A 27,692-nucleotide genomic window follows, 5' to 3' on the forward strand; every position below is an offset into this window, starting at 1 on the left:
TACTTTTGTCTTCTTTTGTTTATTATGTCCCAACAAAGCCCCCGGCCTTTCTGCCCTTTACCAAATGAAAGCTTCTCCAGAGAAGACAAAGTGACTTCCAAGTCCACCATTGTTAAGATGTCTGGAAACCTGCCCCACAGCAGGGAGCCAGTTAACACTGTTCCATGTAGCCGCCCCAGGGTCAGGGAGGCCCCATGTTTGTAAGCAACCCTCTTAGTTGAGTAAGAAACACTAGTCCAGTGCGTGCTTGGTCAGACTGTGTGGCCACACCAGGGCCATTTTGGAATGAAGTCCCGTGAGATGTCTCTTCCAAGCCCTGTGACCTCAGGACACGATGCTCGGTCCTTTGTACCCAAGGCTGCTCCGGATTTCCTGGACTCTGGATCATGGCACACACATCTGCCCCCCCCCCCCCCCCCCACCCCCGAACAGCTTCGCCATCGCTATCTCCCCACCACAAAGCTGGGCTGCTCCTCTTCTTCCTCCTCTTCTTCACTGTCACTGGACAGATGCTCCTGAGAATGGTCAGAGCCTGCCAACAGGAAAGAAGGATGCTGTAAGAACGCCAGTGCTAGGGTGACATCTCAAGCACCTTGGGAAAAAAGGGAAAGAGCACAAGTTCAAGTTCAAAAGTTCACATCCATGACCGGCAAAATGAGGAAGCTGAAGAAAGCCAGAGCAATCTGACCTTGATGAAATGTCCGTTACATGCAAGGCACCGTGGCTGGTGCTTGAGACACAGTTGGGGAAAGAACAGCCCCTGCTTAAAGGTGTACACAATACAGTGAAAGAAGCCTCAGAGGGCATGGGGGGTGCACAGAGCCTGGCAAAGCAGGCCCTCAGTTAACATCTGCTGATGGACGGACGGACGGACCGACTGAAAGAAGAGGTCCAGGTCCCATCTGAGGAGGTGGACAGTAGAGTCCTTGCAGGGTATCTAGTTGCAGATACCCTGCAAGGGCTCGGGGAGGAAATGGCCAACCTGAGCTGGGCCTTCACTCTAAGAATGGGGAGGAAGGAGGTGGCTGGGAGGGGGACAGTATAAATCCACTGAGGGTACAAGATAAGGAACATAAAATACTCTGCCCCCCCCTATGTTGCAAGAACATAATGGAGAAGAGTGTAACAAAGAGCCCCTAGGGCTGTTCTTTAGAGCCGGCATCCTCCAGTTGGGCCTCCAGATGCTCCCATTAAGTAGAAGAACACTATCTGTCCACCATGACTTCATCACTGGAGAGGAGTCTGGGGAAAATAGAACACTTTACAAAGCAGAAAGGACAAAATCTGAAGGGAAAAGCAATGAAGAAAACTGAATGCCCAAAGCTCAGGATACTAAGTGACAAAAGCACATTACAACAGAGACTGTGGTCTCCCCCCCCCCCCTCTCCTGCTCCGGAGCCCCCGCCCGCAGCTCCCGAGCTCCGGCCCCCCCCCCCCCCCCCCCCCGAGGTCCTAGAATACAGAATCTACCACTATTCCGGTCAGAATATAGGTTTCTGTAGTACCACATTAATCAAGTCACAGAATTAGAAGGGACCAAGAGATCCTCTCCTCCAGGCCAACCCAAAGCAGACACCATTTCTGGAGGCTCCCCACAAAGGGTTCTTTGGCCTCAGCTCACTGGGGAGTCCACCCTGCAGCCCCCAAGGCAGCCTTGGACTGGAAGCATCTCCTCATCTCAAAGCCACTTCCATTCTCATCCATCCACTGTTTCTAATTCTACTCAGGGGAATCTTCCAGATGAAGGCCTTTTGCCTCCTCCCTGGAATCCGGCCCTCCCGCTCCTTGGAGCCTTCTCTGCTCTACCCTGGTGTCTGTCTGTACGGTGTCATTTCAGCTGGCTGCCCTTTTCTGGAACTGACAGTTCTGGGCACCACCTGTGTGGTGCTGGAAAGAGCACCAGGATACCGGGGGCGGGGTCCCACCTGACTGAATGCATGGCCCTGCTGGCACCTGAGGGGCCAGGGATGAGCCTGTGAGGCAAAAAGGAACATGGATGGGAACCAACAAAGGAATCTGTTCTGTGTGGCTGTACATGGCTATGATAAAGGATTTGTTTTTCTTTTTTTTCCCCAAAGGGAATGGAGGGGACAGCTGGGAGAGAGACTTGATGTTTGTAAATGCAAACAGTGACCAGAGGATTGGAGAAGTTGACACTGTGGTATTCCAATCCAAGACTTTAGTTTCTTTTGGAGTTTCCCAGTTTCCAGAGGGGCATGAGCAGTTTTCAGAAGGACTGACATCTTTTAAATCAGGACACGCTGCCTTTAGAAATGGGGCTCCCCACCCACACATGGCGTCACACTGATTTTCAGTAATCTTGGGAAGCATAATTTAAAACCAGCCTGTCATTTCTGACTGGCTCGATAATGCTGAAGATTAAGCATAACTGATGCATGAAATGCCAGCTATTCAAACTTCCCTTATCAGCCGCCAAACTGAACTGGCAATGCCCACCAGAGCTGGTGGGGGCCTTCTAGTTCCCAATCCCAGAGCCTTGAGCAGGGGCAGCATGTGGAGAGGGAGAAGCACCAGCAGACAAAGATGCAGCACCGAACTTTCTACCCTTTGCCATCCTTACTCTGAGCAAGAGGTCAGTGAACCAAAAGAACAGAACAAAGAGATAACTTGTACTCTCCTCCTCTGCCTTCAAAGGAAATGGCCCCCTTTAATGGCCCCAGAGAAAGAAGTAAACCTTCCAGTGTGCAACTCGGCTCCAGGGGAAGCAAATTTTCTCTAGATAATCTAGATACCTTGGAACCTCACTGGATAAGGACGGGGAAGTGGACACGCTCAGGGAGACACAGCTGGCCGAGCCAGGACTCCAGGGGGCATGGCCAGCAGCCATAGCGATTAACTGAAGAATTTCAAAATGAGGGACGAAGAAGAGTATTTGCGGCACAACACAGATCGAAATGTACCTTCCCAAAGTACTAGCTTCAAGGAGAAGTCAACAGATCAGGGTTAGCAGCGGAAAGCTACTTAAAGAGCATTGGAAAATGAAGGCATTTTCCTTTGAAGGAGTCTTCCCACTTAAGCGAATGTCTGGGTTACAAACCACACTGGACATCCCACAGCTTGGACAGCAGGCGAGCAAGAGAATTTGTCCCTGAGGTTCCTTTTTCAGTCCTAAGCTTAGTGGAGAGGAGCAAGCTTGGGGAACCGAGGCTCAACTTCGGCTTTGGCTGATGGTGGAAATCAGGAAATCTCCGCAAGTCCCTCAATTCCTGTTGCTGAACATTGAAACCCCTAGTGTTCTAGAAGGACAGTATCACTAGGAGGCTTTGAGAAAGCCATTGGCTTTAAGCTGTGCTGGAGGCAACAAGAAGATAAAGGGAGAGATGGAAGCACTGCACAGGCAGGGGAGGAGAGGCAACAGCATTCCCCTGTTGTTTCTGCTCAAGAAAATTTTTTGCAAGGACAAAACAGAGATGGCAAACAGGGAGGTGAAGCTCGGGAAAAGTGAGGCAACAAGAGGAGAGGGCTCTGGATCCTGTGCCTCAGGCACAGCTGACTCTCAGCAAATTCCCTGAAAGAGTGTGGGAAAGCAAAGAGGTTGCACCGGGCCAGAACATGGCAAACAGACAGGATTTCTAAGGTCACTAAGCTTACAGCTCTAGAACTCACTGTGAAGAGGCTGCCTGGTGAACATGAGAAGTGGAAACTCTCAGCTAAATGTCAGTGTGGTCACATCCACAAGCGACCGCGCCCTTCTGGCTTCAGCTCCAGGAAGAACGGACCAGGGGGCCATGGCAGCCCAAGAAATGGGGAGTCCCTCCAAGCTCTCAATGAGATCTCACACTGCCCTTGGGCACTGATGGGGACAGTGTGGTTGAAGGACCAGCACCAACAAGTCAGTGTCGATTTGAAAGGAAGTTTTTGAATCGATGAGTAGAATTACAAAACACGAAAGATGAAAATCCCTTCTAAACCCAGCCAGCCTCTGCATGAAAGCTTCAGAGAAGACCCTGCCACTTCCTCTCCTTTTGTACAGTCCTAATGTCTAGACATTCAGTTGTCAAAATATCTCCACAATCACAACTTCCATCTAGAACAAGTCTATATCTTGGTGCGCTTGTCAGCCCCACAAACGCCTGCAGCCTCCATCATGCTCCTGTTGAGGCTTCTCTTCACCTGGCGATATGGGCCTCATTCATTCAACCAATCCTGCCAGCAAATGAATTCAAGCGCCCTTCTGCGTCCTGACTGTCGTCCTGCACACACACCCCAAACTGAAAACAAGGTTCTAATAGTTTGGGACCACTGCTTCTCTGGTGTTACGCTAGGAATCATCGATAACCTGGACAAACGGCATTTAGTCAAAGAATTTTTGAGTTCAAAGCAGCCTCAGCAGCCCAAGCCATACCCAAAAGTAAGGCCCACCATCACATGCCCGACTCCTCTAAGAAGGCCCATTCCATCGCTGGACCAATGGAATTGTCTCAAGTTTCTCACTTTCGCCCACTGCTGGTCTTCCCCGGATCCCCAACACAAACTGAATGGCCCCTTACATGACAGGAGCCACAGCCTTTCTGGATCAAAGTCTCCCAGAGCTTTTGATCTCACTTATGAACGTGGGAACCTTCACCCTCCTGGATGTCGGCCCTGAATACTCTTCAATAAGCCACGTTACAGCCCAAACGGAACTAAGCAGTTAACAGGGGGCAACCGGGTCCTGACCCACCAGCTCCTGAAAGGCTAAAACGAGTGTGTCCTCTCCTCGGTCTCATGATGCAAATCATAAACCACGGGCCTTGTGCATTCCACAGAGGGCCCCCTACAGGCTTGGGCACTTTATACCTTCCTTCCTCCCGACAGCCCGAGGACTCCCAACATGTCCCCAGGACCCAGTCCAGCTTCTTTTCTGATCATGCAGTCTGCTGCATGATCTACTGAATGCAATGAATGAGTAAGCATTGATTAAGCACCTACTATGTTCTAGGCACTGCCCTGCAATATTGGTGTGAGAGCCAAAAAAGAAAACACGCGTCAAGGACAAGCAATCAGAATGACGACGCACCAGATAATGTACAGGAGAGGGCAGAGCTGGCCGCCGGGGGCGCCAGTCCCATCCCTGATACGTCGTGAAATCACTCGGTGCCCAGCACAAGAGGTTCCTCACTGAGAATTCTCTGACTACAAAATCTCAAGTCCAGTTTAGAAATAATGTACAACAGCAAAATAACTGTATGGACATGTATACATATATTGTATTTAACTTATATTTTAATATATTTAACACGTATTGGTCAACCTGCCATTTGGGGGAAGGAGTGGGAGGAAGGAGGAGAAAAATTGGAACAAAAGGTTTGGCAATTGTCAATACTGTAAAATTACCCGTGCACATATCTTGTAAATAAAAAGCTATAATAAAAAAAATAAAAATAATGTACAACAATGCATTATAACATAGTCTGAATAAGTAAACTTCAATGAACAGAACTGAAATTTTCTGTTGACCAAAGCTCTGAAGAAGTCTCAAGAGCATCATTCTGTAGCAAATCAGCCTTTACCAATCCCCACATAGGGGACCCAGAAATTCGACAGGATGGATACTGACTCCCAGGCACTCAACTACATTTAACAGCTACTGAGCTTCCATGGGGGCTCCCTTCTTTCTCAAGCTTCTTTTGAGTTAAAGCAGAGAATAGAATTCAAGGATTCTAACCCTGATCCACAGCTCAGGGCGCCCGCAGAGGCACACTCCCCACGGCTCAGGGCGCCCGCAGAGGCACACTCCCCACGGCTCAGGGCGCCCACAGAGGCACGCTCCCTCACTGGTGTAGAATACAAACCATCCAGGCCTCCTTATCCTGTGCTATTTAGAACAAGGCTCTTTCATAAAGTCTCCAAAAAAAGCCTCCTGAAAATGTTGGAGGCATTCCTCTGTGTTTGTTTTTATTTGTGTTTGGAAAAGATTTCATGTATATGCTGGCCTTTGTTAAGTCCTCTTTTATTGCCTCTGCAGAGGAATAAAAACCAGATAGAGGGAACAAATACAAATAAACAGAAAACCAGAAACCCATTCTCCAATGGCTAAATGGCCAAAGCACATGAAGAAATGCCTCCAAAGAACGACTTGACATTTTAATGATGTGAAAAACTGCTCCAGATCACTGAGAAATGCAAATCGAAATAAGGCTGAGATTTCACCTACTACCCAACTGTTAAAGACAACAAAAGGTGACGATGATTAATGCTGGAGGAGTTGTACAAAGATGGGCATGTTAATAAACTGTTGGTAGAGTCGCTAACTGGTCCGACCATTCTGGATAGCAATTTGGAATTATGCTAAGAAAAGACAAAAACGCCCATACTCTAGCGATCCCACTGCTAGGCATATGTATGTCCCAAGGAGGTCAAAGACTGAAAGATCCCAAGCACTTCCAAATATTTACAGCAATACTTTTAGCAGCAGCAAATGATTGGCAGTAAAGTCAATGTCTGTCTATTAGACTTAAATCAATTGATACGAATCAAAGAAAACAATATGTACACTGACCAAAACCATGAAGATGGAAAGAACAATAGTAACCAAAAATAAAAATTGGACATTGTAGAATATTAATGTTTGCTGGGATGGTTTATTTTCCTGAACTCTGTTTTTGATTGTTTGCTACAAGGCTCTGTGAATAGAGAATATTAGATAATATCTAATTATATCAGATTTTATAAAGAATATCTTTATTTTTTATAAAAATATTTATAAGGAATATTAGGTAATAACAACTATCAAAACAATTTTCAAAAAAGATTTTAAAAAGGACAAAAGGAAAGTGAAAAAAAGGGAAGAAAAGGAATCAAGCATTTTATATAAAACATACTATTTGTGCCAGAAACTGTGCTAAGAACTTTAAATTTACTGTCTCAGCTGATCCTCAGAAAAACATTGGGAGGGAGGTGCTATTATTTCCATTTTAAAGATGGGAAAACTGAGGCCAACAGAATGAAGTGATCTGCCCAAGGTCACAAGAGTAGGAAGTGTCTGAGACCAGATTTGAGCTTCATTTTTTAAGCCCATTCATATAAAGTCATATGAGAATCATTTCCACATAAATTAGGAGCGTCCTTGAGTCTAACTTACAGACAAACCACATTCTGACCATCACTGGTATGGATGAGGTCCTGAATGGGATGTTGGACAGAGAGAAAAGAACTGCTTCCTGAGACAGGCAGAAGGCTCTGATAGAGATCAGTTAGTTCCATGGTCCCATCCTCTAGGAAGGTCATCCAGTCTGAAATCCAAGTTCTGTTAAAACCCTGAGAACTACCCTCTATAGAGGTCTCTAGCAGTCTCACCTTGCCATGCCCTGTCAGAAATTGCAGTCATGTCCCTGAGGTTAGATTTTCCCCTATAAAACCTACTTATGGGCCATCCCATGGCTGCTGCCCTCCTTTGGGTCGGTCCACCATGGCACTCCATAGTGCCTTTCCCTTTCCTCCTCCTTCATGCATGTGATATTTCTCCTAACTCCACTATGCTTCCCAATCCCCTTCTCCTCCTTACAGCTACCTAACTGTTTTAGGGTGCTAAGTCCCTTTTAGGATTTAGCCTGCCAGCTAAATACAATGGGACATGCCCCATTTTGAGTTTTGCTGAGGAACTTTTCTTTCATATGCTTTCCCAACTCTATTTCACCATTCCAGGTCTATTGTACTGTATTGTCATTTTGTCTGTAAGCTCTTCCCTAAATAAATCTACATTTTTGCCAAAGAGAATGGCCATTGGGAATTCTTCCCATGACCGAACCCCAACTTTTGGTGCCTGCCATCATGTGGTGTCTACATCACTCACGTCATTTTGGTGCAAAAACCCTCCATCAGTACGAAAAGTATAGAGAACTCACAAAAAAGTATTTGGTTTGGTAGAACAACCCGGCACTTCCTTAACATGGCACCCTCCAATACTTAAAAAATCATCCAGTTCCTTGAAGTCTATAGCAAAGATCTCACAGAGTTACAACAGAGATCCTTTATGGACAGTGAGGACCTCAAAATGCCCTGCGGCTGGAAGAGGAAATGGGTCAAGTCATTCTAAAAAGTGATTTGGAACTGGACCCTCAAAGTTAGTCAGCTGTGTCCACTTTTTGACCCAGGGACATTATATGAATACTAAGCAACTCAAGGCTTATCTCCCAAAGAGAATAAAGAAAGAGGAATATGATTTACCAATCCATATATATTTATAGCAGCTCTTTTTGTGGTGGCAAAGAACGGAAACCAAAGGGACTATGTGTCTCTCAATTGGCATTTATGGAATACGAATGTGATGAAATAGCAAATTACTGAAAGAAATGATGAAAAGGATGGTTTCAAAGAAGTCGAGAAGACTTAAAAGAATTGTTGCCGAGTGAAGTGAGCAAAACCACAAGTTATGGGATGACAATGTCATAAAGACTTAAGAATTCTCTAACCAACAATTGATAAAAGATGCTGCTCCCCTGCTATCAAGGAGATGAATGGACTCAAGGTGCTGACTGAGACAATGTGTTTGGACAGCCAATGTGGGAATGATTTTTGTTGGACTTACTGGTTAAAAGATTTTGGTTTTCTTTTCTTTTCTTTTTCTCCCCCTCCCCCAGTTTTGCAGGGGAGGAAGGGGAGGCTTTGGGTGAGAATAAATTGTTGTTAATTGGAAATACAATGTAAAACATTGTTAAAAGATGTTTCTGTTTCAGGATGATATGGTATCAATTGCATGAAGCCCTGAAACACCACAATGCCTCCAAAATGAGCTCCATAATTATTCAAAAGTTTGGCCTAAATATCCCCAAAGGAAAAAAAACAAGAGGATGATGAACTAGTCCAGACTCTAATCTGAAGCTGGACAGTGCTGACCCTGCAGAGCTGGCCCAAGGGTAGGGACTTGATCGAGATACTGCCCATAGACATGGAACTAAGCCCAGAATTATACAGAAGAGAGTGGATTACTTTGAGGAAAATCAATGTTTCTAACCTCACTCATATGATCGAATCAAATATTTAAAGCTGGAAGAGCCCCACAAACTGTCTAGTGCAATCATTTTACAGATGAGGAACTGAGGCCGTGAGAGGAATGCCCACAGTCACACGGGGAGGTCCAGAGTAGAAATGACCCCAAAGTCAGTAAGAGACTTAGTTTAGTTTAGTATGCTCACGTCAATATTCTTACAGCAAAATTATCTGACCAAATTACGGAATACTAGTCTCGAAAGAATGATCAGATTAACATGGAAAAATGTTTTACATTATGGTACACACATCATCCAATTTAGAGAGGGGGTGGCAAGGGATGAAAGAAGGTAATTTTAAAATTTATGTTTAACATATACTGGATAATTTGCCATCTAGGGGACGGGGTGGGGGGGTAAGGAAGAGAAAATCTGAAACACAAGGCTATGCAAGGGTCAATACTATCAAATTATCCGTGTATATCTTTTGAAATTAAAAAATTTTATTAATAAAAAAAAACCCAACAACCTATAAGTCAAGTCTTACATTGTAACACTTGCTTATTTCTAAAGTGTAAATGCTTATACTGAACATTTAACAATTGGCTCTTGTGAAATAGTAGGAAGTGCCTCCAGCACACCACACTGTCTGTATCTGTAACATACTGCACCATAAAGTTGATCACAAAAATCAAAATAAGGCACTGGATAATGAATAACCTCCATCCAGTATAAATTAGCTCTCCTCATGACCTATGTCCCCTTCCTCAATTTGCCTCAGCCAAAAAAAAAGTTAAAAACTGTCTTTACATGTGATTAGAAACAAATAAAACACCATTAAAAGAAAAAGAAAAGAATGATCAGAGAGGCTCATAGTGGACAGGAACAGCCTGTAACATGTGCATCATGCAGAACAAACAGGAGGGAAGTCCTCAGAGGCAGAGGACCAGAAAAGATGGTTCACAAAAGTCCAGTGTGCAATGTCACAAGAGTGCTGATACTTTATGTGCTGCAACAATTTAGATGCAGTTACTGAACAGTTTTAGTTGTTTAGGCTGATGTTCAGGGTTAAGCTGCTAATACAACATTTACTTTCAGAAGCTTTTAGACGACCCTCAGCAGGCGCAGCCTAAGACAAGCAGGAGCCCACAGGCTGTGACCAGGGCACAGTCTGTACTAACATAGCAGACACCAGTGCTGAGGAGTTTACAGATGGCCTGAGAATCATCTCTCATATTCACTACATGAACACATCCACTGTCTCTTTCTGGTCACAGGTATTCTCCCTGATAACATTTATCAAAATCTATACCACTCTCCCAATGATTGCCACCGTCCCTGGCCCCCCCACAGGAGCTTCTCTGGTAACAAACAAATACAGCCAAGCAAAACAAACCAACCCACTGGCCACGTCCAAGAGGGCAGCTGTGCAGTTTCTCCGCTACTGCTTGAAGGGCCTGAAGTTTGCTTCACGCTCCGCACCCCACAGACTGGAGCGGCTGAGAAGCTTGCTACGGAGAGGACCTTCTCTTCCTGGGGTCCTTTTTACAAAATACCATCCAGTACAAGCCCAGATATCTTTACTGAAGACATTTCCCCCCATTTCATGCCTTTCTTGACACTGACAATCAAATGTTTGCTGCACAAAGTCTCAGTACCTGCAGATACACATGGATCATCGCTATAAGATTTCACGGAAATGAAGAAGCAGCGCAATTGTTGATAGTTATGGATGTCTTCCCAGTTGTCTTTTGAAAAATAATGCTCATACTGTTCAAACATTCATTTGGAACCTTTCCCTGTTTTGTGATAGCCTGAAAACGGATCCCTGCAGAGCCTTCCAAAACACATCACTCCCGCCCAGGTTTCCTCTCAACGTGGTGTTCTCCCCAACTTGCGTGACTTCATTTCTATGCATCATGTATTGAAGTGCTGGAGCCCAAATGGGCCTCTTCTAGGGCAATGGATTACGGAAACAGATCACCAGAGAAAGCCTAGCAGATCTGGTCTTTGTGAGTATCTCTTGGGGGGTCTCCTATTTCACCTATCAATGTATCTGGGATGATCCATTTTACCTGGCTCACCTGCCCAGCTTCCTACAGGCTCACATTCCTCTCCAGGGCTGTCTGCCCTTTTGTGAGACAACAGGACTCATATTTTCCCATTGTCCTTTTTTTGATGCTTGAAAATGAACTTGTATTCTGAATAGCATCCCCAGAGGCCTTGATTTTTCTTGGCAAGGAAGTGAGTGTTTTTTGGCTAGTTGTTTTGGGCCTTTCTTGGCCTCCGTCTTGTGGCAATTATTTTATGTCCATTATATTTCTCTAACAAACAATGATTCATCAGTCAGCAGTTTGCCTAGCACATAGTCTGGCATGTAATAGGTGCCTAATAAGTACAAAAACATAGACTGAAAAAGAAATAGATGAGATTAGAGCTCCTGTAATTATAGACACACAGTTTCTTATCTTGATCCTTCTGGAAATGAGTCCCACGTATGTGCATGTGGATATGTGAACATGCACGCCTTCGGGTGCATGTGCCTGCCTACGTGTACAGGCGAGATGTCTCTTAGCTCCCCAGCCTCTACCTCCCAATGCCCTGCTCAAAGAACGTGGCCTTGGCATAAAGGTACGAGGCTTCTGACTCATCTCCAATCCTTCAGCCTCTCCCCTTGCTTAATCCAGCCTCAGTTTTCCCGACGTGTTTTACGATTTATTTCTTGCTCTAGTGAATACTGAAGTCTACGCTGCCTTTGATGGAAGGACACGTCAAATTCCCCACTGAATCTCACCACATCCAAAGCCAGGCCCAAATAATAATGCATCTAACTGCTAGCCCGTCACACAAGATGTGCCCAGGAGGCAATAAAGCTCGGGTCAGACTCAAAACGGCTGGCACCATATTCTGAAAGGTAAAATCTCCCTTCTTGTTAATAATGTATATTGGTAGGAATAAGACATTCTACCCTGTGCCAAGTCATTTGGCTTTGTCATTTTTAAGAAATATAGTACGTAGGGAGGACTAGAAGGTGGTTGTTCAGAAGAATTATGTCCACACAGAATGTGTCAATAAAATGTTCAAAAAAACTTAAAACTACATGGGAAAAATGTTTCTACTTCTAAAATAGCTGGCAATGAGTCGCAATTATTTTCTAGGACACAGAATTAGATCTGGAAAGGACCTCAGGCAGCCGAGTTCATTCCCTTTCACTTCACAGATGGGAGAACAGTTAGGATCTGGCTGGGGTTTTGTCCTCGTTCACTCTTGGAGGATAGGGGTAAGCCCTACTTACTCCTCCAGGTGAGGGCTAAAATTGGGGACAAACATATTTTCTGGTTTCATTTACAGAAAGACTGCTGTTCAGTGCCTCCAATAGCACATCAATTCCCAGGCCAGTGCCAAGGACTCCTCGTTGAGTTAGTGCATTAAAGACCAGCTGATGACTCTCTAGCACCCTCTGCCTCTGAGGAAGGAGAAGTGGCCTCCTGGGCCAGGGAACCAACTACAGTGTTTGTATCTGTGCCCTCTCCTGATATGACCGAACAGCTGAGCACCGGCAGCCAACCCTGCTGGGGCTGAGCTTGGCAGAAGCTCCCAGATCTGGCGAGTCAACCCACTGAGAACTGAAATCACCATCGAGCCAGGATGAAGGGTTTAAGTTACACACTGAGGGAGGGGAACTCAGGGGGAAAAGGAGCAAGAAGAAAAAGTGCTGAAGGTCAGTGAGAAGACATAAAGTTGCCAAGAGGTGACTTTTTCTGTTGAACTAAAAAGTGGCTTTTATCTACCTCGATGCAAGAGATCCAAGTACGTGAAAGAATTTTCAGAGATGGGGGGGAGGAGGGGGAAGCAGAATGGTCACTTTTTAATCCTGATGTGCCTAGCAACAAACAGTTGTCCGGCTTTGTGTTCAATGGGAGCTGAGGAGCGCTGGTCAGAGAAGGCTGGGGAAATGTTGTTTTGGAGTCAGTCACCCCAAAAGGGAACTAGCTACCCTGTTCACGCAGCCAAATGAAGGAAGGTCTCAGGAATTCAGAGAGAGGAGGACAGAGAGGAGAAATCTCCCAGCAGTTCGTTCCAGCATTTAGGTCCTTGATTCATTTCTACTAAATGGAATAGACCAGTATAAGCCAACTGTGGGAAGGCTGGGGGAAAAGGCCTTAGGTGCCAGCTCTATGTCCCCTTTTCCTGTCTGGAGAGAAAAACTAGGTTATGCCGCCAAGTGCTATGCCTGGGTCTACCCGGGCCTCTGCTGGCACACCACAGTGCAGCCTCAGGGTCTGGCAGGGGAGAAATCACTGCAGAAAAGCACATGGGGGCCCCCAAGTGGCCCAACTGCATGTGGTCACAGCATGGGCTCCTGGGCTAACCACAGGTCCAGGGAAGCATCCCTTCAAGACAACAAAAATACTGCCATTATTTCAGCAGCAGGAACCTGAAATCAAGGGATCCAGAAGACAAGAAGGGCCAAAGCCACAGTCCATACTGTCACCAAAAAAGCAACTGAGAATCCATCAATAATTATCCACCAATCTGTCTGCATTCTCACCTACTTAATATCTGTATGAGAATAACTGATTTTCATGAATAACATTACACAGCTGATCATATTTTTGGTTACATAACTAACTGGAAGGTTCAAGAACATAAGATCTCACTGTGCTCATTATCTGTCAACTCTAGAAATGCATTTCATTAGACAAACATCACCCCAGAGGCTCCCCACCATCGTGCAATCCCCAGCTCTGAAACCACATAAAACTCCCTGAAAGGCGCAACAAGAGAGCGAACCCTTGGATTATTATTAACACAAGAAGAGGCACAAAATGGAAAACTTAATTCTCCAGTGGGATGAGTCACTCGCAGCGAAGCGTGAAGCCCTAGAAATGGTGACATCAGTCAAATGCTCTTGCTGACACCACACTAATAGCATTAGGCTCCAAAATGTCACAGAATTTCCTAAATAAGGTCCACAATCACTCAAAAGAGCTAGACCTAACTATTCCTACTGGAAGTAGATAAAAGGATGAACAATTTTGATTACAAAAATTTAAAAAGTTTTTATATAAACAAAACCAAAGCATCAAAAGTCAGAAGAGAAGCTGGGAATTGAGGGGAAGGGGAAAGAGGAAACTTCTCTGATAAAGGTCTCATTTCTAAGTCAAATTTTAAAAATAAGAGCCATCCCCTAATTGGTAAATGGTGAAAGGATATGAACAGACAGCTTTCAAGGGAAGAAATCCAAGATATCAATAATGAGAGAAATGCAAATTAACATAACTCTCTGGTACCATCTCACATGCATGAGGTTGTCAAAGTTGACAGAAAAAAAGAAAAAAGAAAAAACAATTGCTGGAGGAGCTGTAGGAAAACAAGGAGAATAACCAAACACTGTTGGAGCTATGAAGTAGCCTGATCATTCTGGAAAACAACTGGAAACTAGGCCTCTAGATCCACAACCCAGTGAGAATATTACCAGTCTGTACCCCAAAGAAATAAAAGAAAAAGAATAAGAACTCAAAGGCAGAAGTGTATCTACAGCAGCTCTTTTTGTGAGGACAAAGAACTGGAAAGGAGGGGCTCCCATCCAGTGCCAAGGATTGAGTGGTGGTACATGATGGTGACAGAATCCTCTTGTGCTGGAAGAAAGGATGAAGGGAAGATGTTGTCGGAAGCAGCAGAGAGTGAGGCGAGTGTATTTTTCTACGAAAGACACGGGACTTGAGCAGCGATTCCTGAGAACCTGCAGCTGCCCACCTCCTGAGAGAGAAACGATGGATTCAGGACAGACCCAAGTGAGCGAGTGCTCCTGTGGGCACATACCTGTTAAACGGCCAGGGGACTCTGTTTTGTCCCCTTCTCAAAGATGGGGAAAGCAAAGAACTGAGAACTGGCTTCTTCAGACAGAGAAGTGGATGGAGATTGCCTCTTGTGCTGTCTGGGACGTGTGACTGTGCCCAGCAGCTCAGAGGCGTGCTTCATCACCATATATGCTGGTCCACAACAGACAACACTCCCGGTCCCTTACGCTTCTCCCCAAATTTTGAACGCCTGCATCCTTCTGATAAGACTCTTTGGCTCCAGTCCCGGAGCACCAGAGCCTCTGAAGAATGGACGCTAAGGATCCCCAAAAGGAAGAAGCCGTGGTGGGAGTGAGTGGGCTGCAATTATCTCAAAAGGGATGAGACTGAAGAAGGGAAGTGGGGGACATCACCAGAGGAGCAGAAGGAGATGGGACAGGGACACAGTGTGAACACGGGACAACCGAGGCAGAGGCCTTGACATGGTATCAAGAGGACCAGAGGCAGGTACTTGACCAGAGTGGTTTGAAGAAATGAGAATGGCTGTGTGGGCTGAGACCTGCCTGGGGGGAGGGAGGAAGATAGATAGACACACACACACTCTCACACGACTCTTCACTGTGATGAACTCACCAACCCCAGGAGAGCAAGTTCAATTTTCCTTAAGCAAATATACTCCAGTGTCCTGAAAGCCCTGGAAAATGGGGGCATCACAGAAGCATCTTTCTAATCTTTGTGAATTTATAGGGACTTGTAAAAATTTCAGAAAACTGCATAGTTAAATGTAGTTACTTTCAAAAGGGGGGAAGTCAATGTGAGCAGAAGTGCAATTCAAAATGGAATATTAAATAAGTATTAAACATATGAGCATTTGAGGGAAAAAAAGAAAAATCCCAAACCTTTGATTTGTAGGAGCCAGTATGGATTCATTAACTCCTAATCTGACCTCCTTTAAAACATCAGGGCCACTAGACTTAGGGATGAGAAGACTCAAACCAAAAAGGAATCTTTCCCTCAGCAGTCACCACGGTGGCGCTGAAACGACCTCCGGCTTTCTTGAAAGCTGTGCCAATGGGCGCACTGTGGGGAGTTCTGGCAGGTTCTACTGCCAGTGTTTCTAGCTGGAAAGGCTCTGAGGTTAGCTCTGTGAAGAGATGGGATCTGTTTTCCAAAGACTGACTTTGGCCCGGATCAGAAACAAGAAAGTCAGTGGACTGGTCACACGATAATAAACGCCTTTTGTCCACAGTTACCCATGAAACAGAAAAATTTTAACGTGGCTTTCAGTCCTTGACATCTCTGTTTCACTCTGCCAATGACAATTAGGAGATCGGAGAAAAGGGACTCAAGAAGCTACAAATTGCAGTTCTTAGACATTCACCAAACTTTCACTTGACTGTTAGTTGTCTTAACGTGGGATCCTTGCCCAACAGCCAATGAGTCATCCCAGGACTGCTGGAGGAGCTGACGCGTACCAATGTGGGCACTCTTGCCATCAACCAGATCAGAAGATGGAAGTCCCAGTGAAACGAAAGACTGGTTTCACAGCTATTCTTGAAAAGGCGAAGGAGTTGGTGGAATGGGTTTTATTCTATGCCCCCAAATTGTAAGAAATATTTCAGAGGACATTTGCTTTTTATATACTACAGTATCAATGGAAAATATTTGTGAAAAAGACCAGGTGAAAATAATTGCACCAACCTTGACTGTTAAGAAATTAAGTGTTAAATTCTAAGGAAAATTTGGTGGTTGGTGTTTGGCTGTTTTTCCAGTCGGGGCTGATTCTCCATGATCCCATTTGGGGTTTTCTTACCAGAGATATTGGAGTGGTTTGCCATTTCCTTTTCCAGGCCCATTTTGTGAATAAGAAAACTGAGGCAGACAGGGTAAAGTGACTTGCCTGGGGTCATACTGCTAGGAAATATCCGAGGAAATATCAGGAAGATGAATCCAGGCCTGGCTCTCTGTGTGCAGCATTATCAAATTGCCCAGAAAACTTGGTAAGAGCCTTCAAATCAAATCACTCTATCTTCTGATACTTGGTGACTTAAAGGGAAAAGTGGGAAGAAATGTGGGGAAAGTGCAGCTCTAGAGAAAGAAATAGAGCCAGCTAAAGATTTATAGACTATATAAAAGCTTCACATCGCAATATCATGAACACTTTCTTCAAAAAGAGACTCGGCAGCTGCCAGACATGTTGGCCACCAAAACCCACCATCAACGATGAAACTGACTGCATTTTCATAGACAGAACAAGACTTGTGGCTATCACAGAGATCCTCGAGCCAACTATCGGTGCACAGTCACACCATCAATTTGATAATTAGAGCTAAGATTAGAATTTATGATAAACAGGAAAGGATGGTCATTTTATAATCTGTAAAACTCTATATGCTGTTTATATAAAACGCAACTAGACTATCACTCCAAGTTATTGAGAAAATGGAACACTGACTATAATAACGCCAACGTAAATCGATTGTTACAAGAGGTCCAAAGAACCAGGTAGACTCCTTAGTCAGCAAACACCAACTTGCCTGCCAAACCCAACAATGGATTAGCCAATAAACTCCTGTGTAAAATCTTACGTGGAAGCGCACCGGACAGTTATGAGCAGCAGACTCTCATAAAGCACAAGTGGGGAAACAGGAAGCCTGACACAATATGGCACAGGTCAAGGTTCGTCAAAAATCCAACAAGCGCTCATGAACCATAAAATCCAATTAAAAATTACTTTTAAGAATTAAGCGCTGAAAGCACCCAAACCAAGGACAAATAGGATATAAAACACAATCCTACGTCCCCAGCTGCTAGATGAGGAATTAAGAGAGCACCAGAGCTCATGAGGCTCAAAGTGTGGTGATCTTTTTCCTCCTCCAAGTAAATCCATGTACAAGTTCCTAGATGTGTAAAGGGGTTAGAGCAGCTGGGGCGGCAGCCGGCTCTCTCTGGGAATGCCAAGCCGGTCGGTCCCACAATGCACGACCAGCATGAACTACGATACCCGCCCCAGAAAAGTCAACCTAGGGTTGGCAAGGGGGACAACTGAAAGAGGAATAACACAGACAGAAGAGAAAGGAGACAGCTTTGAACGGTGTCCTCCACCAAGGCTGGTGGAACTGTACAGCCAGGGAAAAGGAGAACGAGAATCATCCCCAGGCTACGCAGAAGGGGCTGGGTGCCGGGGGGAACATGAGGGGGAGGACACCCAGGGACTAAAGCCATCTAAGGGCAGCAATGTCCAATGGCAGCCCAGAGCCACCATGCCCCACGGCCATACACACCTCCCAGGCCGGCCAGGAGTCTCCCCCAGAGACAGAGCCAGCACTGGTCCTAGGTCTTGTGACTCTAATGCTTTAAGAGAGGACTTGTCCTTCCTAGGAGTGGGAAGGGGGAGCATGATTTTGCATAAAATCAGCAAAATTCTTGGGTCAGAGATGAACACTGGGTCATTAGGGGGTGAAAGAGTGCAGAGGGGGCTGGGGCTGAGAGTCAGGAAGAAGACCCATGGTCCAGTGTTTGAAGCCACCTAGGAAGTGGGGGATCTTGAGCAAGTCCCTTCACCCTGTCTGCCTCAGTTTCCTCATCTATCAACTGGGTTGGGGAAGGACATGGCCCATGGCTCTAAGATCTCTGACCTGAAAATCCCAGACTGGATCCCGGAGAGTCCGAGAGAAACGGAGCGACTGACCCACCCCCCCAAGGGGGCAGGAACTAGAACTTGCTCAGGAGAGAAAGGGGCAGGAACCAAAGTGCCCCTGGGAGCAGCCCCCCCACCCCCGCGGCACCACAGCCTACCTTCCTTCAGCTTCTGCTGCTCCTGCTTCGCCTTCTTGGCCAGCAACTTCTTCTCTTTAAACTTCTGGCTGTAAAGGAAAGGAGACAAGCTCGCTAGGTCTCTGGAGTCCTCAAAACAGAAGCCTTTCTGAGCAGCTGCGCTCTCCCTCAGGGAACGTCAGGATATCCCACGTGGAAAGAGGCCGCCATGTGGGAGTTTCCCAAGACATCCCAAACCTCAGGTTCTGTGGCCAAGGGGAGCCGTGTGCAGGCTGCCCCTCTCTCCCCCCCGCTCCCCCAACCACAGTGGGACACCAAGAAATTTCCTTCTTCTCAGGTAAGACCCAGAGGGGAAATCTGGGATCCCTGAGCAATTTCTTGGCGTCAAGAGTCTTTTGGCTCTGAAACACCTAGTTCTTTCTTGTTATTAGCTGGAGTGTGCATTTTAAAAACACAACAATGAGAGGTCTGGGGGCATAGAATTACAATCAGAACAATGCCTGACACACAGTAGGTGCTTAATAAGTGAGTAACAGCTGTCATTGATATCAATCAATCAACGTTTACTCAGCTTCTACCATGGGCCAGACACTGTGCTTCATGATGGGGATAAGACAGCCCCTGCCCTTGGGGAGGCTGATACTCCGGTGGCAGAGACAACATGCAAACAGCCAGCTCTCTACAGGCTAAGAACCACATAATTAACAGAGAAGGCACTCGAACTAAGGGGAGGGGGAAGGCTTCCTGTGGAAGGTGGGACTTCAGTTGGGACTTAAAGGAAGCCAGGGGGGTCAATGTTTGGAGCAAAGGAGGAAGAGCGTCCCAAGTTTGGGACACAGAGTCAGGATCTGGGGCCAAGAGGGGAAGGGTCTTGTTTGTGGCACAGTGAAGGAGTTGGAGGTCCTGGATCTAAGAGTGACAGAAGTCTGGAAAGGTTATGAGGGGCTTTGAGTGCCAAGCAGAGGATCTTATATTTGATCCTGGAGGTCACGGGAAGCCACGCAGTTTACTGACTAGGGGAGGGACCCGAAGGGCCCTGCCTTGGGGACGGCCTGGAGCGGGCAGAGTGGAGGCAGGTTTGTGCTTTATGGGACAAAGCACACCGCTTCACTTGGTCCTCATAATAACTCCCAGGAGTGAAGTACTAGCCTCATTTAATGGAGGTCACATAGACATCAGGTGGCAGACCAACTTCCCCATACTCTAAAGAGGTCAGTTTAGAAAATTGGGGGGGGGGGGGGGGGGGAATTTAGCTCATTTTCATACTAAAAATTTGCTGTTTTAAGAGTTTTCATTCATTCTACAATTTACAATTCAATATTTTAGGAAAACCTTTCCAGCATGAAGATTTTTCTCCAAGAATCTCATTTGCCTCAATAAACAGCATGCTGGGAGTTCCATGGAAAAGTTTGGAAAATGTTAAACCAGAATAATCAGCTTTTTTCTGACCCCGCAGGCAAAATCTGGTCTGGATTCCACTCACTCTCCAGATCTCCCAGCCCTGGCTCTGATCCCTTTAGTCTATCACCAGAAAAGATGCATCCATTCCCAGAATTATTGCCGCAGTGATCTTGGACTAACCCCTCACCCCCTACCAGGGGCCTTCAGGAGCTACCTCCACCGTTCCCCATGTCCCAGTGCTCGGCGCCGCTCTGACCAAGTCTTACCGCTTCTTCCTTCGTTTCGCAGTTTGCTCCTCTGCCGTCACTCTGTTCCTCTGCAGTCTCTCCTGGAACTCGGCATCCATTTTTTGCTGCAAAGAAAACATCACTTTAGAAAGATCTTCAATTGGCAGAATTGTCCGGTTTCTCATGGGGGCAGCAGCAAGGTGTGCTGTGCTGACAGACACAGGCCCTTCCTCGTCACTGCCCTGGGATAAGAGTTGCCTTTTATTATCACCTCTATTGCACAGATCTGGAAACTAAAGTTCAGGAGGAAGGGCTGCCTGGCTCTAACGTGATGCCTTTTCAAGTGGTACCACTATAGTAATTGGGGGGCAGGGCGGGAGATACCCAAAAAAAGATAGCTTTAGGGGCCAAGGTCTTTTCTCAAGGTGAACTAATTATTTCATGTCACCAGACCACTACTTGGCAGATGGTTATTTCCTGGTAGCTAGGTAATGTGGTGGATAGAGCACTGAAATCAGAAAGACTGAGTTCAAATCCTGCCTCAGATATTTATGGTAAGTCATTTAATCTCTGTTTCAATTTTTAAATGTATAAAATGAGAATAATAGCACTTACTTCACAGAGTGGTTCTGGGAACCAAATGAGGTAATGTATGAATACTATGGAAACACTTGCTATTTATAACAAATGTGTAAAAGAAAATACAAAGGAAAAAATGAACCAGAGGGATCAAGGGTGGGGATTGGGGGAGCCCCCAAGCTCTGCTTCTGTCTCTAGGCTGACTCAGAGGTGACCAAGAGGAAGAGGCAGGCTTGGATTTTATTTTTTTAATTTTTTAATAGTATTTTATTTCTCCAAATACATGCAAAGATGGTTTTTAACATTCATCTTTGCAAAACCTTGTGTTCCAAATTTTTCTCCCTCTCCCCTTTCCCTCCTTCTTCTCCTAGACAGCAAGTAATCCGATGTGGGTTAAACATGTGCAATTCTTCTAAATCTATTTTGGATTCTGTTTTAGAAAGATCGCTGAGTGATCACCTTGCTCCCACAAGAGCTCCAGGTGACAATGGTTGAGAATCATTGACCCAAAGGCTATTGGATGAGGGACGGCTAAGGGTGCATGCTAAGGGGATGTTGCCTAGGACCTGCAATGATGTGTGTGGAAACAGACACTCCTGGAGAGCCCAAGGGGGTAAAATGGACTGATATCCTGGGCAAATGACCATTCCAACCTTACACACGACCCCCATTCTCTCACGCTGCAGTGCAATGTGGCCCATGGCCTCCTTTCCCATCCTCCACTATTCCCAGCAGAGCCTGTGCCCTGACCCCAGCCCAGGAAGGCTTGCCCTCCTGGCTGCTGCCACCTCTTGGAAGCCCTCATTTCCTTCAAGGTTCAGCTGAAAGGCCACATCTGAATGAAGTTTTTCCTAATGGCCCCCACTGCTAACAGGGCCTCAAAATCATTCTGTCATCTCCCTACATATGTGCCGCTTGTATTCCCAAATATCTAGGCACACAGTAAACATGAGATAATAAATGCTTTTTCATTCTTTCACTAAAATAAAAAAATTAATAATAATAAAAAAGAAATGCTTTTACTGATTTCTCCTCCTCCTCAGTTTCTGGGGCCTTCCCATCTTGGACTGCCTTCCAGTCCTGGAACATTCCTTCTGAAGGTCTGGCCCAGAGCTCCCCGATATTGGGTTGTCCCCAAGGTCAGAACACCTTCATTCTCCTCCTGCACCTCTTTCTCTCTACTTTCTTTCTAGGTGGACTTTCACCCCTCCCCCTCCTTCTCCCTATCAGCTCCTCTTCCTCTGAGAGCAGAAGTCCCTAGGCGAGGGAGGGGGGAGGGGGGTTATCTGTCTTTCTCCTTGTAGTTGTATTCCCAGAACGATACCTGACAGAATAAGGGCTCAATGCATACTTAGCTTCCTCCTGAAAGAGTAATTTACCCAGAGTCAGTGTCACTCAGAGCCTGTTTCTTTCCACAACGGGTTCCAGTTATCTCCCTTACTCGCACTTCTGGCTCATAGGCAGAGAATGCTCTCAGCAGAACATCGGGGTGCCCCCCACAGGCAGGCACATCGAACTCTGCTCCTCCGTTATTTTTATAGAGCTGTTCCTAAGCAAGCAAACAAGGCTAATTCCTCTTTCTTCAGAGGGCCCCTCGGACACTGGCAAGAGACATGATCCCCTTTCCCCTCCCCCAGCTGGTCAGCCTTTCCCAAAATGTGATGCCTCCAAATGTACACAGAATTCCAGCAGAGACACCCTGATCTCCTTGGGGGGATTCCAGCACTGATGTCGCGGCCTCAGAGAGTGCCCTGACCCACCTTCTCAGCCATGGCATCCATGAAGTCCTGCCTCTGATACTCCCTGCGTCGAAGATGTCGGTAGACGTGAAATTCTCCGCTGCCGGCTCCCGCGCTCGAGCCTAGGGCAAGATGGAGACACTCAGGGACCTTACTGAGACCAGGTGCCGGCCCCAAGCCCACTGTTTGGGGGAGGATAGAGCAAACACACAGAAGAGACTAAGGGGGACAGTCATGGACACATCAAGACTGGTAAGAGGCTTGGAAAACTCTAGAGCACCCAGAAAGGTGAGTGTCTGTGATATTAGCAGTACCTTGGGGTCAAGAAGCATCTAAACAGCCCTCATGCTCAGGGGTCATGGGCCCCACCTTTGAGAAATGCACAGATTTTAGGGAGAGAGAGCTCTCAACAATTCTGTGGGGCTTTAACCTTACAAAGAGCTTGTGCCTCCCGTGAGCCTCCCCGCTCCGGGCAGCTGGGGCTGCTATCATCTGGCAGCTGTTCTCAGCCCAATTTTACACCTACGGAGGCTGACGAATCTGAAATGCCCGGGCGGTCACAGAACAAGAAAATGCCTCAGGAAGAACGTGAAGGCGCTTCTGCCTGGCGCCGGGCTCACTACGTGGCCCACAGCTCTTCTAGGGACACAGGCAGCTAAACCATCCCTAAAGACCCCCGTGGGCTGCGCGTGGCTTAGGAAGCCACATTTCTGCGACCTACTGGATTTTTATTCATGTCATTGCCCATTCCCCAAGGGCTCTTTACTCTGGCTCGGGGTCACCACAGGCACAGATGCTCCCCCCTCCCCCCCCCACCTTACCCATAACATCCCGGACAAACTCGGGGGGCGGCCTGGGAGCCCACTCGTTGATTTTCTCTGGGATGGGCACCGTTTTGTCCTGCAACGGGAAACCCCACGCCAGTTAGACGGGCCCGGCCGGGCGGGGCCACGGACTTTTAGAGCATAAGGGGTTTGGCCAGCCCAGACAGCCCCCGAGGTCCCCGGGCTTTGATGCGCTACAGCTTCCAGGAAGAGTCTCCTAGTGCCAAGGCCCGGGGCACCCCGGCCCGGGGAGACGGGGCTTCTGGAGCCTTGAATCCTCTCCTTGCCCCAATTTTTCGGTGACAAACCCAGCATTCAGCTACGGTCATTCGGGATGACATTTGGTTTCCAGACCCCTCACGGGGTTTTTTCCAGCTGAAGCAGCCGGGGTTAAGTGACTTGCCCGGGGTCACACAGCTGGGAAGTGTTAAGTGTCTGAGGGCAGATTTGCACTCAGGTCCCCCTGCCTCCCACTGCGCCCCCTGGCGGCCCCGGACCCCACACACTTAAGAAGCTTCGGTCTGGGAGACGCTTTTCTGAGAAAAGGCCCCGCAGTTGCCTCCGCAGCCCAGCCCATTGCTCGGGCGGGAACAGCGAGGCCGGGCGCCGGGGGGCTTGTCCAGGGACCCACGGGGGTTAAAGGTCAGCGCCGGACTCTGTAGCCGAGCATGATTCCCCCATCCCCCCCACCCCGTCTCCCCGGGAGCAGCGACTTGTGACTCTCTCGGCCCTTCCCCCACGGAGGACCTGAGCTGGGGAGCCTCCCCACCCCCGCCTCCGGGCACTGTCACTCCGCAAACGGCCCCGCCCCCAAGAGCCCCCCCAGCCCCAGAGCGCTTGGAGAGCGCAGCCTCGGGACCCGGGCGCCCCCGGGCTCCGCCTCCCGCCTCCCTCTGCCTACCGGGTTCTTCATGAGCCGCTCCAGCTTGAGCCTCTGCTCCTCCGCCGCGTTCTTGGGAATGACGAGCGGCTGCGGCTCCTTCTTGGGCCGCGGCGCCCGCACGGAAGACGAAGCCGAGCTCGCCATGGTACTGCAGCCCCTCTTTGGCCCTCACAGCCCCCAGCGGCAGCTCGCGCGTAGTGATGACGCCAGTCGGCGCGCCACCGCCCCTTCCTTCCGCTTTTCCTTTTGTACGTGCCCCCGACGCGTTCACGTGTCCTAGCAACCAGGAAGAAAGGCTTGAACTCGGAGCCTGCCCACTTCTAGACGGAATTTCATTGGCTAGGCTAGCCCAATCAGATTGACGGTTACGGAGCACGCCCCCTCTTTTCTTTGTGATTGGTCAGTACCTCATTGTCCCCGGCTCAGGCCCAAATAGGCGGAACTGCCGGAGAAATAGGGCCACGGGGTAACCCAATGGGTGTAACCTCGCCGTTTTTTTTTTTTCCTTTTTTCAATGTTTAAAGGAAAGCCGCTAGGTGGCGCTTAGATCTGGAACCTGGAAATTTCAGATCCAATCTCAGGCACTTGTAACTAAAGCTGGCAAGTCACTGAAGTCAGAGCGAGAGAGACCCAGATAGAAACAAAGGGAGAGACAGAAAGAGAGAGGGAGGGGGACAGGGAGAGAAGGAGACAGAGACCGAGAGACAAAGACAGAGACACATAGAGAGAGAGAGACAGAGAGATACAGAGAGACACAGAGACAGAGAGAGAGAGAGAGAGAGAGAGAGAGGGAGAGAGGGAGAGAGAGAGAGAGAGAGAGAGAGAGAGAGAGAGAGAAAGAAGAGAGGAGAGGGGAGAGGGGAGAGAGAGAGAGAGAGAGAGAGAGAGAGAAATAGAGAGAGAGACAGAGACACAGAGAGACACACACAGAGAGAGACATAGACAGAGAAAGAGACAGAGAGACAGAGACAGAGAGAGGGAGACAGAGACAGAGAAAGAGACAGAAAGAGAGAGGGAGGGGGACAGGGAGAGAAGGAGACAGAGACCGAGAGACAAAGACAGAGACACATAGAGAGAGAGAGACAGAGAGACAGAGAGAGAGAGAGAGAGAGAGAGAGAGAGAGAGAGAGAGAGAGAAAGAAAAGAGAGAGACAGAGACACAGAGAACAACAAAAAGAGAGGGGGGGGACAGGGAAAAGAGGGGAAGAGAGAGAACCACAGGAGAGAACACCAAAGAGAGAGCAGAGAGAGAGACAGAGGAGAGGGAGACAGAAAGGAAAAGAGACAGAAAGAGAGAGGGGGGGGACAAAGAAGGGGAAAGAAGAGACAAAGAAAGACACAAGAGAGAGAGACAGAGAGATACAGAGAGACACAGAGACAGAGAGAAAGAGAGAGAGAGAAAGAGAGATGGAGAGGGGAGAGGGAGAGAGGGAGAGAGGGAGAGAGAGAGAGAGAGAGAGAGAGAGAGAGAGAGAAAGAAATAGAGAGAGAGACAGAGACACAGAGAGACACACAAAGAGAGGGAGGGGGACAGGAAAAGAGGGGGGACAGAGAGAGAACTACAGAGAGAGACACACACAGAGAGAGACAGAGACAGAGAGAGAGACAGAGAGACAGAGACAGAGAGAGGGAGACAGAGACAGAGAAAGAGACAGAAAGAGAGAGGGAGGGGGACAGGGAGAGAAGGAGACAGAGACCGAGAGACAAAGACAGAGACACATAGAGAGAGAGAGACAGAGAGATACAGAGAGACACAGAGACAGAGAGAAAGAGAGAGAGAGAGAGAGAGAGAAAGAGAGAGAGAGAGAGAGAGAGAAAGAAAGAGAGAGAGAGACAGAGACACAGAGAGACACACAAAGAGAGGGAGGGGGACAGGAAAAGAGGGGGGACAGAGAGAGAACTACAGAGAGAGACACACACAGAGAGAGACAGAGAGAGAGACAGAGAGAGGGAGACAGAGACAGAGAAAGAGACAGAAAGAGAGAGGGAGGGGGACAGGGAGAGAAGGAGACAGAGACCGAGAGAAAAAAAGGAGAAATAAGAGAGAGAGACAGAGATACAGAGAGACACAGAGACAGAGACAGAGAGAAAGAGAGAAAGAGAGAGGGAGAGGGAGAGAGAGAGAGAGAGAGAGAGAGAGAGAGAGAGAGAGAGAGAGAGAGAGAGAGAGAGAAGAGACACAAGAGACACACAAAAAGGGAGGGGGAGGAAAAGAGGGGGAAAGAGAAAACAGAGAGAGACACACACAGAGAGAGACAGAGAGAGAGACAGAGAGAGGGAGACAGAGACAGAGAAAGAGACAGAAAGAGAGAGGGAGGGGGACAGGGAGAGAAGGAGACAGAGACCGAGAGACAAAGACAGAGACACAGAGAGAGAGAGACAGAGAGAAAAGGAGAACAAGAGAAGAGAGAGAGAGAGAGAGAGAGAGAGAGAGAGAGAGAGATGGAGAGGGAGAGAGAGACAGAGAGAGAGAGAGATAGAGAGAGAGACAGAGACACAGAGAGACACACAAAGAGAGGGAGGGGGACAGGAAAAGAGGGGGGGGACAAGAGAGAACCCACAGAGAGAGACACACACAGAGAGACAGAGACAGAGAGAGGAGACAGAGACAGAGAAAGAGACAGAAAGAGAGAGGGAGGGGACACGGAGAGATAGGGAGACAGAGAGAGATAGAGAGACAAAGACAGAGAGACACACACAAAGAGAGACACAGAGACAGAGACAGAGAGACACACAGAGAGAGGGAGACAGAGAGACAGAGACAGAGAGAGAGATAGGGAGAGAGGGAGACAGAGAGAGAGAGAGAGAGAGAGAGAGAGAGAGAGAGAGAAATATAGAGAGAGACAGAGAGAACACAAGGGGGGGCAGGAAAAGGGGGGGACAGAGAGAGAAAAGAGAGAGACACACAGGAGAGAATAGATACAAGAAAGAGATAGAGAGAGAGAAGAAAAACAGAGAAAGAGGGGAGAAAAGGAAAGAGAAGAAAGAGAGGGAAGGGACAAGGAGAGAGGGAGACAGAGAGAGATAGAGAGACAAAGACAGAGAGACACAGACAAGACAGAGAAACAGCCTTGGAGCCAGGGAGACGTGTTCACACACAGACAGAGCACCGATGACCAAGTCACCCATGAGTAAACAAGTGACTTAGCCCTTAGTGCCCAGACAACCCTTGAAGATGGAACTTTACAAAGGAGTTGATCAGTCTGGGTGTATTTTACGCCTGGGGCGCCCTCTATTGAGAATTAGAGAACCAAAAATGAAATCAATCACCTATGTCCAACAGAACCCTGAGAGAAACTGTCAGAGAGCATCTTTGTATCCTTTTTAAAAGCACAGTTACACTCGTCTCAGTTCCTGTATCTTCCTCCCTGCTTGTTCTCTATATCTTACCGCAATGTCTTCTTCACTCCATCCCATCCAATAAACGGCACCTCAAATGCACCTCCCTCCACAAAAGATGCTCCCAGCTGATACTTTCCCCACTTTATACTTTGTTTGGCAGCTAGGTATTCAGTGGACAGAAGGTAG

The 27,692-nt window shown here is 47.4% G+C and overlaps 1 protein-coding gene across 2 annotated transcripts; it reads right to left on the reverse strand.

Annotated features, from left to right (window-relative positions):
- Nucleotides 1–24,419, reverse strand: PRKRIP1 (PRKR interacting protein 1). Of its 2 annotated transcripts, none has more exons than XM_003770203.4 (6): nucleotides 24,183–24,419; nucleotides 23,279–23,357; nucleotides 22,479–22,579; nucleotides 20,179–20,264; nucleotides 18,533–18,600; nucleotides 1–532 (listed from the first exon to the last, which is right to left on the reverse strand). In XM_003770203.4, exons 1-6 carry the CDS (start codon nucleotides 24,306–24,308, stop codon nucleotides 444–446), a joined length of 549 nt encoding a protein of 182 aa, XP_003770251.1. In that variant the 5' UTR covers nucleotides 24,309–24,419; the 3' UTR covers nucleotides 1–443. The 2 variants fall into 2 exon arrangements, with proteins under 2 accessions (XP_003770251.1, XP_023359562.1); XM_023503794.2 differs by having other exon boundaries at nucleotides 507–592.
- Between the last annotated feature and the right edge of the window lie 3,273 nt (nucleotides 24,420–27,692).

This window comes from Sarcophilus harrisii, chromosome 4 (assembly GCF_902635505.1).
Source record: "Sarcophilus harrisii chromosome 4, mSarHar1.11, whole genome shotgun sequence".
Classification (NCBI taxonomy): Eukaryota; Metazoa; Chordata; class Mammalia; order Dasyuromorphia; family Dasyuridae; genus Sarcophilus; species Sarcophilus harrisii.